Below are 17,593 nucleotides of genomic sequence, written 5' to 3' on the forward strand. Positions count from 1 at the left end.
AAAGCTTCCTTGTTTAAACAATTTGTCACCTGTAAACAAGTTATTTCTAAAAACTCAGTGTTTTTTTGTGAGTAGATTGATTTTTTTTCTTGATTTAGTGATGCGCTCTTGATTTCTTGGAAAAGCCTAAGTAAATCTGCTATTGATGCTTTCATTTTGAGATTGTAGCAAATGAGATTTGCTTGTCCTCCTCCTCCCAATCTGATATAACCTAATAAACACTTCCTTGATGCATATTTGAATGTGGTTTGAACCAAAAAAACCAAAAAATTACCAATGTTGTTCTCAACTGTGCTTTTTTTCCTGGATCTGACTTTGTGCCTTTAGCCTGAAAGAGGCAGAGGTGACGTTGGAACAGCTTTAAGTGTTAATTTCAGCAGTTTACAGATAAGCAAGGATAGCCTGCATCAGCTTTAGCAGAAAGAAGGTTCTCTTTCATCTAAGTTACTACCTGCTGCTTCGTAGTCTTTTCTACAAAATCATGACTATTGATTTCTTTGAGAAATAGATTCTACTTCACTCTGTGCCACTAGGTGTATCAGGTTTTGCTAGACCTTGAAGATACTTTCTTAAAATAGTACTTGTGTTTCAACATATAGTAGAATAATGCACTGCAACACCCTAAAAAAGGAGTGAGGTGAAATAGGTAAAGTAAAATTAAAGACACCCCCCCCCCCAACCCCAAATACACCATCCTAGCACTGAGCTGGTTTTATCCTGCCCCTGTTGTTCAGTTCAGAGATGTGTAAATTTACATATTTACATTTTTAATTCCCTCATGGATTTTGCTGGGGTTCGTTTGTTTGTTTTTGCATTGCTACTTCTACTTTTCTTGTTAGGGATTGTTTGCACGTCGGCGCCAATTGCTGCTTACAGAAGGGCCCCACCTGTATTATGTGGATCCTGTCAACAAAGTTCTAAAAGGAGAAATTCCATGGTCTTTAGAGTTGCGTCCAGAAGCCAAGAATTTTAAGACATTTTTTGTTCACACGGTAAGCTTATTTTCTGAATTTTCTTTGTAAATTGCTCTAAGGTTCTTGGGCAATTTCTGTAAATTATCAGAATGATTTTTCTGGAGAAAGTATAATTGCTTTGATACAAAATTTCATAGTCCTAATTTAAAATAAAACTAAACAAAAACCTGAACAAAGTCAACCAACAAAAAAAAGCACAAAATCCACACCTCCAAACAAAATGGAATAATAATAAAACAAAAATCACACAAAATCTCACTCTGACATACACATTTATCACAAAAATGCAACTGTATTTTAATTATTAGTGTTTAAATTAGCCATAAGTGGATTTTGGGCATTAAAGGACGTTCTTAATGACTTAACATTTAGCCCTCCTTGTATACAGTGAATCATGAGAGGTATATAATATGTTGTCAGTTGACTGCTTAAAATGGTTAATCAGTAATATATAATGTTATATGGCTGTAATTGAATTTAACTTTCAGAAAGTTAATGAGCTAATTCTGAATAATTATTTTAATGGTAGGTGCAGAATTACTACTGCTTTTTGGTTAAACTGTTTGAAGTAATCATTAAAATGTTGTTCACTTATAGCCAAACAGGACATATTACCTGATGGACCCAAGTGGGAATGCTCATAAATGGTGCAAAAAGATACATGAAGTTTGGCGGCACAGATACCACCAGAATGCTGCAAAATAGTAAAGCTCATCCAAAATTTCCCAGTTTCCCTACTTGCTGCTAGAACTCCGTGTGCAGCCGATCAGAGGAATCTTTTCAACCCACCTATTACCATCTCAAGGGGAAGCATACGTCTGAAATGTTCTTGGGTTTTTTTTTTTTTGGTTTTTTTCTTTTGTTTTTGGTTTTCTTCTTTTGTTTGTTTGGGGTGTTTTTTTGTTTGTTTTGTTTTTGGGAGGGTTTGGTTGTTTTGTTTGTTTGTGTGGGTTTCGTTGTTGTTGTTTTTTGGGGTTGTTTTTTGGGCCCTTTTTTTTAAGAAGAAAAAAAAAGGAAGAAAAGCAAAAACCTAATGGAATTCAGGGTTGCTTTGCTCGCTCTTTGTGCTTCTGTTGAGGCTTCCACATGCATATCATTGCTGTGAAGATCTTGCTTTCGTGCACTTCAGTTCTGTTACTGCTGCAGACTAGTGGATAGACCTTGCATTACCAGCTTCACTTAAGATGAGTTAAAACCAATCCACACGCACACACGCCGAATCATGTACCAGCCTTGCATTTTATGGGCTGGAGTTTTCTGTGACTTTCAGATTATCATTAAACTGTGTTTCATCAGGGAGCTTTTTTATGCCTTTCCTAAGTACCACCTCTTTGTTTTCTCTTCCTTTCCTCACAGTCCCCCAGCTTATTGGTATATGGCATTTATAGCCAGGTTGGTTGCACCCTTGTGTAATTCCTAACATAGTTCTGGTTGCAGGATTTGTGTGGTACTATAGTAATTATGTGAATGAATCAGATGTGTTTGTCTGGCAGACAGGCTCCAATTATAAAGCTTTTGAGAGAGTAAAATGCTGAACATAGCACTGAAATTTCTAAAATTAAAATGTTGGCTTCTGAAGCATTTTAAACATTAAGCTTAAATTTTAATATAAGTCATATGTGTGATTAATCAAGGGACAATAAACTTACCAGCATGCTTTTAACTAATGCTAACTAAAAGAGAAACTAGTTAGTATGGGGGAGAAAAGGCTACTGTTGAAATAGTTTTTCACCTTTTCAGCAGATGAGGGCTGGAAGCTTTCTTTCCAGGGTGTGCATGTGTTGTGCATTTTAGTGGGGCCAACCTATTTTTTTGGGTAGAGAAGGAAATGTGAAAACTTTGTACAATTGATTACTTGACTTTTTTTTTTGTCTCATTGTGTAATGAGATGTCAGTTCTGTTTTTGGTCCTTGGCCAGGCATTCAGGAACTCTGGAAAAATTGTAAGGAATTGAAATCCAGATAATAAAGTAATCTGGTGAGAAAATCAAAGGCAAATATTGATACAAAGGGGAAAATATATGGTACTTAAAGCATATCTATAAAATGAAAATATTTATCAAATTGATCTCCTTTATCCTCTTCAAATTATGGCTGTTTTTTGTGGTCAAACATTTCTTGTCATGTTAAAAAGACTCAACTTCCTGTGTGCTAAAAAAAAACTTCCCCAGTGGTATTTTCTACATGCTTGTGTTCCTGAACCTTGCAGAGGAGAATGACCTAGGTCTGGACAAAGGCATTCCTTCCTTGTTTCAAAAGCAGTATAAACATCACACCTGTTTATTCACTATATATTACATATACCATTACTTTGCATTTTGAATTGTCATACTATGATGTGCTTTTCCTTCCACCAAAGAAAGGTTTCTCTACAATGTTGAAAAAACTCATAGGCTACTGTTCTCTAGAAGCAGTATTTTAAGAACAATGGGTTATCAGATTTCTCAGAAAATACATGAATGTTGAATATTTTCTTGTACAGGGTGAAGGAGATTTATTTTTGATCTCTTAAAAATTGTGTTATGTGGTTGAACTTGATGGCAGTTCAGCTTTTCCAGTCTTTTTAAAGACACCGTGCAGTTGCCTTTTCTTTTGGAGCAACTGCATTCCTGTAGTTGTCCATATCCCATCACATATGGAAACCTGAGAGAATCAAATCCCTGGCTTACTATGTCTGGTATTAAGGGGGAGAAGGGGTCTTGTAAATGGCTTAGGAAGAGAGAAAAGTATTCCTTTTGCATCATGAGAAATTCCATCACATACAAAATATACTCCTTGTCACTCAAATTTGAATAGCACAATGTACCTTTGATCTGTGTCTGTAGTAAGCTGTATGTGCTGTTCTAACCAAGATGACATGTATTCTAAGTCTGTTGCAGTGCTACCCATTTGTTCTCCAGCTGTCAAATTCCAGCCATGTATTGTGTCCACTGGAGACAACCCTACCACTTTTGGATTTATCTCTGGTATTGAGATCTAGACAGACGTATTCCCAGCTTCATACAGGAGAGTTTGGCAGTGATGGAGATTCACAGTGCCACCGCTGTTCAATGTGACAAAGTTGGCCTCACATAAAAAATCCGGCAAAATGACCTTCATTGGCTCATTGGCTTGTTAACTAGGTAGAGATCTAGGTGTGCTTAAACATGTTTTCTGTAATACTTAGATTTTTAGTCATTTTACCATAGCAAATTAATTGTGTTTTTTCACGCCTTGAAAATCTTCTCTCAGTAGGCTTTCATCCTGCCCACCAAAAGCTTTCAGCCAGTCTTGTAGATCTTGGTAGCAGTAAGCTGTCAAGAACGTATCTGTAAGGCTGATGTCTGTATTATAGAAGTCCTTTTTTTTTTTTTCTTTTTTTTTTCTTTTTTTTTTTTTAATTGGCAATGCTTGGTTTGGAAAACTGTAAGCATCTCTTACAGGCATCACTCCACTTAGAGCTTCAGTATTCCTGATCCAGTCTTACTTAGCTACTGCTTTTTTGGGAAGGAGGTAGAACTTTCCTGGGAGAGGTATTTCTATTTCTTGGACTATGTGTAGAATCTTTGGGTTTGAAAGGTGGCAAGAGTATAGAGTAAGGCATCACAAAGCAATTGTGGATTCAAGTATGTTTTACCAGTTTGTCCACTTAAATGTGTGTTGAAAGGTGCTGCATACTATGAAGGGCTGGTACCCATTTTAAATGCTTATACCTGATGTGAGGTAGAATCAGGTCTTTGTCCTGAAGATCACTCCTGTGGTTCATGGGAGTTCATGGAATGCAATGTGCAAGGGAGGTTCTTCAGAGCTGCACATAGGCCAGGTGATTTTTCTGCTTTTAATCCAAGGTGTTCAAAGGAGAAAAAAAAATTTAGCTACTTGAAGACTCTTCTTAAGATTTCTCCTTACTGCAGACCTACTGAAAACCAAATCTGTTGATTCATTCCATCTCTTGAAATTTCAACAACTGTCGATCATTTATGAAGAATCTGGTCAATAATGTTGTAATTTTGCTTTGCTTGGTATTTGAACTTCAGAAAGGTATTTATTCCATCTTTTTCTGTGGTGTGGAGCTTAAGAAAGGATGAAGTACTAGTGCCCAGTCACAAGAAGTTTAGAACTACTTTAATAAACTGAGAAATTAGTTTGTTACCATTTGCCTTAAAGTCCAGTTTTGTAAAGGTTTTGTATTTAGAAAGAGTTACTTCAGGTGTGATGTTGAGGTATTGCTAGCAGACTGATATTGCCTATTAGGATTCCATTTGCTAGGCACTTAGGTGCTGAAAAGATCAAACTATCAGTACTGTGCTCTACTTTTCTCCTTCTGATGTGATTTAATTGTGAAGTACCTGCTATATGTAAGTCTGAAAAGAATTGTGGATTGAAACAAAGATGTGATTATTCTAATAAGCTTTCATAGTTCAAGATGCTTAATTTAATGTGCTTGATAAAATTATTTTTTGTGCTGGGAACTTTGAAGAATTATGTGAATTTCCCACATGTACATTTTCTTCTGAATGATTGAGTAAAGTCAAGACAATTACTTCATTTGGCCTGTGGACAAAACATTGGATTTCAACACCTTGCTGAGGAGAGAACTTGTGTATTAATAGTTGCTTAAAGATGTAGCCTCTGGATGGATTCTGATAATTCTTTCTACTAGTAAATTGCACAAATAGATGCAGTATTTATATTTGAAATTTTGCTGAATGCCTGTAATGCTTCATGGAAATATTTTATTATTTAAATGGAAATGCTCCTGCAAAGCCTCATGAGGCAGATTGTCTATCAGTTGATCAAATGAGCTTACAGACAAGTAGTTCTGTAGTCCAAAATGGCATGTTTTCATTTATTGACTGATAATTTCAGAATGTTTCCTCATTCATAGAAGAAATTACCATTATGCAACAAACAGTTGGAAGAGGTTCATAAGCACCCAATAGCCTGGTTTTAAAGAGAATATACTGAGTTGGAAAGGACCCATCAAGGTCATCAAGTCCAATTCTTGGCACTGCACAGGACTCCCCAGCAATCCCACCATGTACCAGACACTTTCTTGAACTTGGGCAGGCTTGATAGTTTGACCGCTTCCTGGGGAGCCTGTTCCAGTGTTCGGCCACCCTCTGAATGAAAAACCTTATACTGACACCTAACCTAAAGCTCCTGTGACTCAGCTTCATACCATTTCCTCGAGTCCTGTCCCTGGTCAAGAGAGAAATCTGTCTATCAGCTGGGCCATGAATGTAGATGATTGCCATTTGACAAAGCTTCCTATGGCCATGTACTGACTTGATATGGTGAATATTCGCAATGGTAGCAGAACTGAATACTGTATCTGACAGAAGAGAAAAATTAGGAACCAGGAACCATAATCAGTTTTGATTAGTTGTATGCTGTTTTCAGGTTGCTGGCAGTCAGTTACATGTGTAATATGCTCTACCTGGTTTGTAGCTGTAACTGTGATGTACAGAAAAAAGGAAAAACCCACCCCAAAGAAGCAAAACCCCTGAACCCCCTCTCAACAAACCACAAAACAATCTCCCCTCCTCCAAGAACTCGTGAAAACAGAAGCAAATAATGCAATGATATGGTATACACTTTTGTATTTTTATTCTTCTAAGGTTATTTGCTGGCTCTTGTTGGCCTCTAGTTCAGTCTGTGTTATTTAAATTCTAATATATGAATTATTTGGATTGAATTCATGTTCGGGGCCATGGTGTTGTATGTATTGATGTACAGCCTTGAATGTGAATAATTATTGTAAACTATATTTTACACCTTTTTTCTGGCTTTATTATATAAATTTTCTATTGGTCGATGATTTAATCATATCTCATAATTTAATGACTGTTTATTCTCCTCTCGACAGATCTCTGTGCTGTAGATGTGTAGTTAGTGACTGGATGACGGATTTCACTTATGCTTGGTAGTCTGTAATAAAGGCATGTAGGGTTCTGCGCGGCCTCCGCCTCTTCCTTCGGCCGTGGGGCGGTGGGCATGGCATAGAGACGGGCCCGCGGCCTCCGGCCCGGCGGCGGCCCTGTCACAGACGCGAGCGTGGCTCCCGAGCCCCCAGGCCGGTGCCGCTCGGGCGGCGGGCGAGAAGGGGCAGGGCGCTGTTCCAGCCGACGCTTCCGGTGGGCGGTGCGCCGAGGGCCAGGCAGCCGGGGCGGCCCCTTCCGGCGGTGGTGAGGATGGCGGCGGAGAACCGCTGTGAGTTCCCTGTCCCCCCGGCTGGCGGCCTCGGCGCGGGCGGGCCCTGCCGTCGGTGTAGCTCGGCGCCGCTGCCCGGCGCGGGGCCCGGCAAGTGGGTCAGGCTGAACGTGGGGGGCACCTGCTTCCTGACCACTCGACAGACGCTCTGCAGGGACCCTAAGTCCTTCCTCTTCCGCCTCTGCCAGGCCGACCCCGACCTGGACTCGGACAAGGTGAGCGCCTGCACCGCAGCGCCCGCTCCCCGCTTCGGGCCCGCTCCGGGCCCGCTCCCCGCCTGCCGCGCTGAGGGTGCGCTGCGGCTGGTGCCCGGTGCCGCTGTGATGCCTGCATAGGCGGCCGCCGGCGTGAAGGGAACGCGGGGCCCGGCGCCGCGGTGAGGGGGGGCAGGAACGACTCTGCTGCCGTGGACGGGGTCTTCCTGAAGAGTGTTGCTTAATGAGTGCTGTCGTGCGAAGCAGTTGGGTTCGTGAATAACAAAACTGCTCATAAATACAGCAGACAGCACAGTATCGTTTGTACGTTTGTGTAATATTTTTATGTTGTTTGGCGGAGTTTAGTTTTAACGGTTTAACGAAATATCTCCATGCACTGACTTTGTGTTATTTCTGCACTGTCATTATTCTTTTGTTCAATTACAAGAGCAAAGTACTTTTGATAATAGTCTCTCACTTAGACGTAGTATTCTGTCTTTTCAGCAGTTCTTAGAGAAAAATGTTTCATATTCTGCATAGATTGCAAGTAGTGAGTTAATATTTTGGTATTCACTCTGACTCATATTTAATAGGGGAAGAAAGTTATTAAGATTTTATTTGTGGTGTGGTATGTAATAATGGATATAAAGTATATAGTGCTGGCTCTGAAAGAAATAAAGTTAAGGAAAAGAAAGGAACAGCTTATAACCCTATAACCAACAGGTTGAAAATAAGGAGTTGCTTATTATATATAAATTTTGAATTTTTTTTTTAATGAGGTTAGTAGATTTCATCATTTTTTCAGGCATAACTTCCAGAAAGGATATTTGAACACTTAGGGAACAGAATGTAATGTTCCTGAGTCAGAAGGAAGAAAAGTTGAAGTGTGGTGGTGTGGGAGTTGTTTTGTAGTTGTCTTTGGTTTTGGTTGAGGTTTTTATGGAGAGCTTAAATTTACCTATTAAACTAAATTTAAATATGTAGGGGGCTTGCTGATAGGTAAACTGTCTCTCTGGGAGAGAGTAGGAAAGCATTCCTCTAAGGTTTCCTAATTAAAAGATAAAGCACTGCCATATGCTCTGGCAAATGGGAGGGCCAGCTGTGTCTTGCACTGTTGTCCAGCATTGCCAGCTGGGCAAGGGAGGGGATTGTCCCATTCTGCTCTTTTTTGGGATATGGCCTCAGTTTGAGTCCTGTAGCCAGTTTTGGGCACCACAATATCAGAAGGCTCTAAGGCTCTTAGAGAACATCTGAAGGAGGAGCACAGTTTCTGAAGGGGAAGCCATATGAGAAATAGCTGAGGTTACTTGGCTTCTTCAGCTAGAGAAGAGGAGGCCGAGGGAAGGTTCATCGCTGTCTGCATGTTCCTCTTGAGGGGCAGTATCAATCTCTGTTCTGTGTGACCACTGACAGAATCCAAGGGAACAGCATGGAGCTGTGTCAGGGAGGTTTGTGTTGGATTTCAGGAAAAGGTTCTTTCCAAAGAGATTGATTGAACACTGGAACCGGCTTCCCAGCGAATGGTGGTGACCGTAAGCCATGAGCTTGATGAGTGTTGGGGCTGTGCTGTGCAGGGCCAGCAGTTAGACTTCATCCTTGTGGGTCCCTTCCAACTCAGGACAGTCTGTGATTTCAAGATTTCCTTAATGCTTCCTACTGTAAAGAACTGAGAGGCTTCAGAGAAAGGTAGCATGTTGGCCTTTAAACTGCCTTCAGGTACTAATGTTGAGTAGGACAGGGCAGCCTGTCTCTTGTTGTCAAGTATGTTTCCACTTGTAATGGGAGAAAGATTAAACTTTGGCATGCCCTGTGGCCAAACTAGTGTTGAATGGATTAGGATAGTGACATTGACTCTCTGAATTTAGTATGTTTCACAGTGTCTCACTCGTAGCTTTAAAACTGTTTGAGAATAATTTCAGATTTCAGCAAATAAATGAGCTGTAGTGGTCATATTTACTGTTCAGAATAAGATTTGTTTTCCATGGTATTTAAGTCTTGGTTTCGAATACATAAAAATAGACAAGCAGAGCCTTGCTCACCTTGTCATCATTGTTTAATTTAATGCTTTTGCTGCATTACTGTTAATAATTTACATATATTTCCTTGTTTCAGCATCTTCCTGTTTTAGCTATATACCAGTTTATTGTTTGCAAACTGTTCTAGCATTCTTTTAACTTTCCCCTAAGAAGGAGATTGTCAAACTTTTGTAATAAGGTTTTGGCAGTAGTATTCATGCTTGATTTTTAATGCCTTTCTAAAATTGGCATAGAATCTGTCAGAAAAGGAAGCATGCAAGCACTGTGTTTTAGAAAAATCAGTCTTCCTGGTAGTGCAACCTTGACTGTCAGCATTAAGAAATATCTAAATTGTAGTCATTATTCTAAGAAGTAGCAGATCCATTTCATTTGTGTATGAAATTTCTGACTTGTCAGGTGGGTTGTGTTACTGATGTAGTTTTGATAAGTACTGCTAGTCTGCAGACACTCAAAGTTTTTGGGCCACACAGTTTCTGAAAAATTCACTAGTTCAATATTTTAAAAGCACAGATGATAGGGATGACAATTATATATAAATCCAAATTTAGTACCAAATACCACTGTGTTTCTCTGCATATTGCTGCCTTTATAAGAACTCAGAATATGTAAATGATTTAAATTTAAAAATTATGTAAAATTAAAATATTCATGTTAGAGTATACAACCTTGAGCGAAGGACTTGGTGGTATGGCTTGAGTGTGTCCAGATCCAGTGTTGATTCCAATGAAGATAATTAATTGGAAATAAATTTATGACGTTTTAGCTAGTGTCTTAATGCAATTCTTGGGGAGATTGTTGAATGGGATTAGGGAGGTGTGTGTATTTGGTGCACCTTTTTAGTCCTGCTGGAATCCTGTACTGGATTCTAGCATCCACAATTCAAGGCCTCAGCAGAGCAGTGACTAATCACAAGGAGAAATATGATTTGCTGAAAAGTTTTAAAGAACAAAACTTTTTAAGGCAAGATGTTTAAGGAGTGACTTCTCAGTCCAGAGGTACATACATGGAGACAAGAAATCTAATAGTGAAGCCTGTTCAATCTAGCAAAGGTGTTGTGAGATACAGCTAGCAAAGTGTCAAACTATAGATGTCCTTGTTAGAAAGTCCATAATATTAACAGTGACAGTAATTATTTATTGGAATTGTTAGGTTTCACTTCTACTTTCTAAAGGTTATAAATAAATTGAGTTCTTTGTGTGTTTTAAACTAAGATCAGGGTAAGTGCTCATTATGATTCCTTTGCGCTTCAGTCTCTATAAAGAACAAAGTGAAAACATTTGCAACTGGAATACGTGATCATTTAGTTGCTTTGGTCAGTATTTTTCAAAGGAATGTAATCGTGAGCAACACTGACTTTTCATTGGTACACTGAACCAGGTGATTGAATATTTAAGAGCAAGTTACTAGATTTCCTCTAAAATTCCATGGTGTTTCTAACTTGAACTAAACATTCGTGTGGCAGAGTGGTAATGAACGAATGTAGTCTTCACTGTATGTAGGCAATGCTGTCTTCTAAATGGTGTCCTTGTAAATATGCATGAAAAAGGCCTAGAACTTACAGACAATGAAGAAAAAAACTCTTCAGAGAAGAATGTAATGCAAAAGTAGAACTGGGTAAAGATACAAACAGTCCTGTGATTAACTAGCAGTTTAGGGTTGGATGTACAAGGACAACGTGCATTTGTTTTGAATTTTCTTATGAAGAATGTCAGCATTTGCAGGAAACACCTCTAAGTGTGGAGTGATATGACTATATGGAATAGAGACGAAACTTGAATTTCTGCTGCTATTCTGGTAAACAGTAACACCTGTTTCTATAAAATACATCTGAAAGAGAGAGAACTTTGAAACCTTATTAGAATTTAGGTTTGTCTGACATTTGTGGTATTCACCTGAAGTTTAGGAAATGGCTTCAAAATATCTACACTAGTTGCGTCAGTGAAGATGCAAACTTTCTCAAAGCTTATAGAAAAAACAATTTACTAGTTAGCAGAGAAAATTGCATAGCTGGGACATCAAAGTCTATTAATAGTTAAACTAGCAAGCCTAAAGCTAGTTATGTACATGCAAACTAGCTACTTCCTTAAATCGTCCAGTTCACATTGGATCATGTTTGCAATTTATTATTTTATCTTGAAATAAAACAGTTTTTATTAAAAAGTGTCAAAAAGCTAAGTACATGTGATAATACAGTGTGTTTTCATGAACATGTGGATGAAAACAGTTCTGATAATATTCTGAAAGACTTACGACCTGTATTTTTAGAGTTCTAGGTGGAGCAGATGACTGCGCTTCTGTGTCAGCTTGTATTGGATTTATGTTTATGTCAATATCCTTAAAGATCTAGTGTAATCAGCCTTTCTTAGTGATTTCAGCATGAAGTGCTTAGCATACACTGAAGGATATTCAGGCAGCTCACTCAAAAGGAGGAGTGATAAGGCATTTTCTATAGGAAGATGCTGAGGAAGTAAATTTTTTGCGCCACTCACCTGTGCGTTATATGCATATGGTTACAATATTCTTTACTGATTGTTTCATCTGGCTCTTGGCTCCCTGGTGCTAATGTGTAGCATATCTGAGCTGTCAGGTCAATGTTCAAGACACACATCCTCCTCTTAGTGTTAATTAATGCATATTTTCTGTATTTGTAATCTGGGTAAGCAACTTTTGCATGGAATTTAGATGTTTAAGTGAATCCTGTTGATAGAATTTGGGTTGCGCACTGTTAGAATTTAGCCAGAGTTCTTTAACTGTTAATATTTTCTAATGTTTAAAACAAAAATCTATTACAGCAAAAATTATAGGACTTTTGTATGCCTTCTTTTTTTATTATTTTTCAAAGCACCTTGTCTGAAAGGCTTCATAGAGTAAGCTATGACACTACTGGGTTTTTTTCATGTATGACCTCTCATAAGGTGGAATTTGAAAGAGAAGGGCTGATGTAGCTTCTTCCCTTTGTGGTTTTGTTGGAAGCCTTTTTCATATATAGAAATCAACTCAGAAAAATACAATTTCAGATAATGTAGGCCTTAAAAAAAAAAAAAATTCAGGCCTTTTGTGAAAGGAGTGAAGTAGCCATTGTTACTTAAGATTTCATTTAGAGCTTTTAATGACTTTGCTTCTGTGACCCAACTCTGTCTCTGAAGTGGTGTAGAGCTGACGACCAGTATTGCTTCAGAAGGTGATGTGAGAAGACACTGCAGTGTGAAAAATTTCAACCATCTTAATGAAGAAGATTATTTCTAGAGATTGGTTTTTCCTAACTCCGAAGACTTCCAGTTTTGTAAGCCCTGTGTTTCCTAATGCAGTTCAGATGATGACCAAGTACAGGGTTTTTTTCTTGAAAACAGCTTTTATTTTTATCTGTTTTGGATTTTCCTTTCCAACCTCAGCGGTTTCTTTTCCTTTACTAAATAATACTTTTCAGTTTATAATTCATACAGTTGTCAGCTATTCTAATTTCTTTGGGTTGTATCTGTAGATTGCACATTCTTGAAGTGTTTTGGTTATGTAAATATATTTATAGATTAAATATTAAAACCATACTACTTCATCTATCTACTGGTTTTGATGCATAGTCTTGCTTTTGTGAGGCCACGAGCTTAGATCAGAAGAAATTGTAATTAGACTTCATCAAGCATTGTCTGGTTTGAGTGTAGGTTAACTGACAGCACGCTTTAATATGTTAGCAATTTCTTGAACAGTTAACTTTATACAAAATTATGCACTCCTTCACTTCTTCTGAAATGACACTCTGTCTAGGTATGTAAAGCATTTCATTGTAATTATAGGAAGGGTTTATGGCTTTTGTAGTTCAGGTTGTGGTCTTTCTACATTCTACCAATCCTGGTTGGACAAGTGTAGTTATTCAGAAACTAAATCTATGTACCTGAAAATACATCCTCCATATTTTTTTCCCAGCAAAACATATTAGGAACGCTGCGTACTGTTAAGTAGAGAGAGCTTTTAGATATTACAGTTCAGTACACAGATCTTTCCATGTAGACATTAATGTTCAAATGCTGACGATTGAGTTGGTAGAGTTTCTTTCTTTCACTAGCAATTATTGCTAGTACCTATGGTTTTGAGGGAGTATGATCCACATTATTGGTAATGGTGATTTTTTTGAGTATCTCCTGTAAACTACTGGAATATTAAAAATAAGAATAAGTAAAAAGGTATTTGGGGTGCTGCCACATCTCTCTAGTATGTATCTGTAGGATATCCATTGCACCAAAACCTTATGTACTAATAGATTAATACAGTCAATAATCCACTTGGTGGTGGAAAGGAACAGTGGATCAGTTAGAAATCTTTCTACAAATCTTCCTTAGATCTGCGTCCAGCACAAGTATGTCAGTACTGTCTTGATTGCAGGGGGTCACACATAGATTCTAAATAACATAGGAATTACCAATTTTGCTTCTTTATCTCTTTGTCAAGAATATCAGCTCTGCGGGTGACTCTCTTGAACTGTTTCGCAATTCACAAAACGCTGTAGTCTGTTTGGTAAATTGAGCATTAGTTTTCATCTATTCATCTATTACTTCGCTTGTCTACATGAGATAGGTAGGAATTGCATCTTCTACTTTTTTTTTTTTTGTTTTAGAAGATGCATGTACAGCCCTTGCTTGGTACACAGCAGTTCTCAGTACCCTGTGAGTATCTGTACATCTGAGCAAAGACAAAAAGCAAATGTTTTTAGAGCAAAGTGTTGAGGTTAAAAAAAAATAGGTTTGTTTGCCTTTAATTTAAAACAAATAAAAAGGAAAAACTGGTATTTGAAGCTCGCTAGAATGTAGCCATTGTTTTGATTCTTCAGGCTCCCAAACAAGATTTCCTGGCTTTAAGTGCTATTGTTAACCTTAACTTTTGGTGTTTCCACTTACCGCTTAGATCTTTCATGCTAACGATGTTGTTAATCATTGATAAGGGGTTAGGGGGATTGATCAGATAAGAGAAGCTGTATATTGGATGATTTGATTGGTCAGTCTGATACCATGACAGTTATATTGTTTAATTCCTTTTATTAATAAATCCAGCTTTCAGGGATGTGGCTGTATCGGAATACCTGCTCGCTGCTAGATGAATATTAGCTTGCAGTTCCCACTTGGATGTTCAAATCATTGTGAGCTTTTTGGTTTGTTTGGTTTGGGCTTTGCTTTGTTTTGGGTTGTTTGTTTGGTTTGTGTTTGTTTGTTTTTCTAATCTAGGATGAAACAGGTGCCTATTTAATAGACAGAGACCCAACCTACTTTGGGCCAGTGCTGAACTATCTCAGACACGGAAAACTGGTTATTAACAAGGACCTAGCTGAGGAAGGTAAGACATCTCTAAATATCTCATTTGCTTGCCACTTGCTTATTATTTTCACTTCTTTTGAATCACCAAAATTAACTTAGAACAAAATGGCAAGCCTTAACCAGTGTAGCATTTCTATTTGTTTCAAGCAAAACTGATAGGTGTCATGCAGTTTTAGTTTATGGGGTTATTTGAGCATTTTGAGTACAATTCTTGATTTCACAACCCCCATTTTCAGTTGGAACATAAGTATTCAAACATGAGGGGAGATGCCTTTTGTTGTGTAGTTTTGTATCTTTCCTGTGTAACTGAAATACTTGGGTTTAGTTCTCTTTAAGCAAAAGAATGCTGCCTAGGAAGCAAGCTTTAGAAGATGTAAGGAAACTAAAAGCGAAGTTCTGGCATGTTCAGATGTGTGGAATATGCTTTTAAAGACTGAATTCTGTCCCCAGCTTCTCCCTCCTTGTTCCCAGTTTGTATCAATTTTACCCTAATGGAGGATGACTGTTTTAAAACATACAGTAATAAAACTGTATTGATAGCATATTGAAGGAATTTATCAAAGAGTAATACAGTTTAACAATACTAGGAAGAAATAGTATGAAATATAATTTCTATGTGAATTAGTTGAGCATTAGTGAAGCATACTGCGTGTGGAGAACAGGTAGGCCTTGAACATGTGAGTAGGAGCAGTATATGTCTTCAAGCTTTTGTTTCAGACTCCAAGTTCTCAAGTGACAGGAAGAAAAATTTTATGCTTACTAGCAGCTGCAGAGATTTTTCAGTAGGATTACTTAAATTTCTCTTTTGCATTCCAGCCTGAGGCAGGGCCTGAGGTACAGTAGTCTTAGTAGTCTGCTATGGAGCGGTATCCGTGCTTTTTTTTTTGTTTCTTGTCTTGTTTTGTATGTGAAATGGCATCAGTTTTCTTTGGGATATTTTTAGGACAATTTTTTAGAATGAGCCAAACATTGAATTACATGTACCTGAAAGAAGCCAGAATTGTAAGGTTGGTGAACTGCCTTACCATAGAGAAAAATAAATAATTTTCTGTACCTGTTGAGAAGATAATCTTATGAACTGGTTGGTGATTTTGGCCTGGAATCTTTAGTTATACTGTCTTCCCAAAAACTATTTTCATACTAGGTGTACTGGAAGAGGCTGAATTCTACAATATCACATCTCTAATAAAACTGGTAAAGGACAAAATAAGAGAAAGAGACAGCAGAATCTCTCAGGTGAGGCTGTTTTTTTGTGTGCTTTTGATTGTTTGTTCTATGACAAGTAGTGAGTGGGTTCCATCTGTTTTTTTATGTAACTCCTGATTTCTCCAGTGAGATACTGAATGGCTGCCTCCATCACTGGATGATCTGGAACCACTAGTATACAAAGATTAATATTCTTAATTGCTGGCTCCTGCCAGTCTGCTTACAAAGTTCACGGATCTCTTTCAAAACCTGAAAATATTCTAAGTAATTGTTCCAAAATGTTTGGTAATAGTAGAATTTGTCATACTATCATTTCTGGAAATAGTTATGTTAGAGAACAGTTTTTGTAGAGCATAGCTTTCTCATTGACTTTTAAATCTTCTGAATATGATGAGGTTGCCTAACTATGGTATAACTGCTGTTTATACAGTATGTTTATGCAGCATATGTACAGATGCTGTTTAGCTCCTGTCATATGTTTTTGTAGCAAAGTTGCTTTCTTTATTTGTAATGCTCTGTGATTGAGAAGGTTGCCTCTTCTCATAGCAGCTCATGTTCTCAATGAAAGTGAATATGATAAAGTTTGTTCATTAACTCTGCTACTCAGGTAACTGGTAACTTCCCTGGTAGCTGAGTCTTCATGGAGATACTACAAACTTACATTGTTATTGACAAATTTCTCTTGATGCTAGGTTGTTGGATCACAGGGTTGCATTTACTATAGGTCTCAGCTAAAATGGTCCTTGTTATTCATTGCTCTGAATGGGTTCAAAGTGGTGTTGCTTACCATTTCTGGAGCGTAAGAGCAACGTCAGACAAGTCACAAACATAGTGAATTCCATGCCCTATTGAGCATCTTCTATTTCTTCTTGAAGGTGCCAGTCAAACATGTATACAGAGTGCTGCAGTGTCAGGAAGAGGAACTCACTCAAATGGTTTCCACAATGTCCGATGGCTGGAAATTTGAACAGGTAAAAAATCCGTATGGGATATAGTTAACACAGTCTTCTAAGAAGTGAGTATGAAGTACCTTTTGTGAAAGAGGACTACAAATTAAATTCCATGCATCTTTTTTTTATTCAGTCATTTTCAGAATTTGGATAAACGTACACAGCGAAGTTAAAATGTGATACTTGTGTTTGCATTTATCATAAAACAAAAGAAAAATTCAGCTTTCCAGGAGGTAAATTTTGCTGACTTTCTATAAAAACATCTGCAACGTCTGAAATGTGATTCTTCGGTGTCTGCACATGAGCAGTTGAAGGGTGAATCAACCAGAATTAACTAATAACTTCAAGTTTATGTGAATGATAGATTAGATATGAAGAGCTCTGGGTAAAAGAGATAAGCTTGGGAGATCAATGTTTGCCAGACCCAAAGAGTTCTTCAGATAAAAAAACCTGATCCACAAAGGAGGGTGGACTTTACCTGTGTAGATGTGAAGCTTGATAGCTGTGAGCTATGTGAATGTTCTTTTTCTTTGCAGTGTATAAAAATAGCTTTGAGTGTACATTCAAGAACACACTGTAAAATCGCAAGATCTGTCTGTTATCTTTGATAATTTCTGTAAGTAAGAAATTAACTGTACAGCTGCTTTAATCCTTCACATTCCTAATCCAGCAGAGTATTTCAATTGCATTGGAGCAATGAATCTGTTAACTCTGAAACACAAGTGTTCATCTGCTAGCA

At 37.9% G+C, this 17,593-nt stretch overlaps 2 protein-coding genes across 10 annotated transcripts in view; both read left to right on the forward strand.

Moving 5' to 3' along the window:
* Positions 1-6,907, forward strand: part of PDPK1 (3-phosphoinositide dependent protein kinase 1) — a 32,728-nt gene extending 25,821 nt beyond the window's left edge. For all 7 annotated transcript variants that reach the window (XM_059861891.1, XM_059861888.1, XM_059861893.1 and 4 more), the window contains 2 exons: positions 840-992; positions 1,572-6,907. In XM_059861891.1, coding sequence (XP_059717874.1) covers positions 840-992; positions 1,572-1,679 — 261 coding nt within the window. In that variant the 3' untranslated portion in view covers positions 1,680-6,907. The remainder of the gene's footprint in view (positions 1-839; positions 993-1,571) is intronic.
* Positions 6,908-7,098: 191 nt separating this feature from the next.
* The window catches only part of KCTD5 (potassium channel tetramerization domain containing 5), a 38,184-nt gene continuing 27,689 nt past the window's right edge, over positions 7,099-17,593 (forward strand). Inside the window, exons 1-4 of one of the 3 annotated variants that reach the window (XM_059861896.1) lie at positions 7,099-7,380; positions 14,609-14,717; positions 15,843-15,934; positions 16,780-16,875. In XM_059861896.1, coding sequence (XP_059717879.1) covers positions 7,147-7,380; positions 14,609-14,717; positions 15,843-15,934; positions 16,780-16,875 — 531 coding nt within the window. In that variant the 5' untranslated portion in view covers positions 7,099-7,146. The remainder of the gene's footprint in view (positions 7,381-14,608; positions 14,718-15,842; positions 15,935-16,779; positions 16,876-17,593) is intronic. The other 2 variants (XM_059861898.1, XM_059861899.1) reach the window with 2 other exon arrangements.

The sequence above is a fragment of the Haemorhous mexicanus genome, chromosome 17, assembly GCF_027477595.1.
Source record: "Haemorhous mexicanus isolate bHaeMex1 chromosome 17, bHaeMex1.pri, whole genome shotgun sequence".
Lineage (NCBI taxonomy): Eukaryota > Metazoa > Chordata > Aves > Passeriformes > Fringillidae > Haemorhous > Haemorhous mexicanus.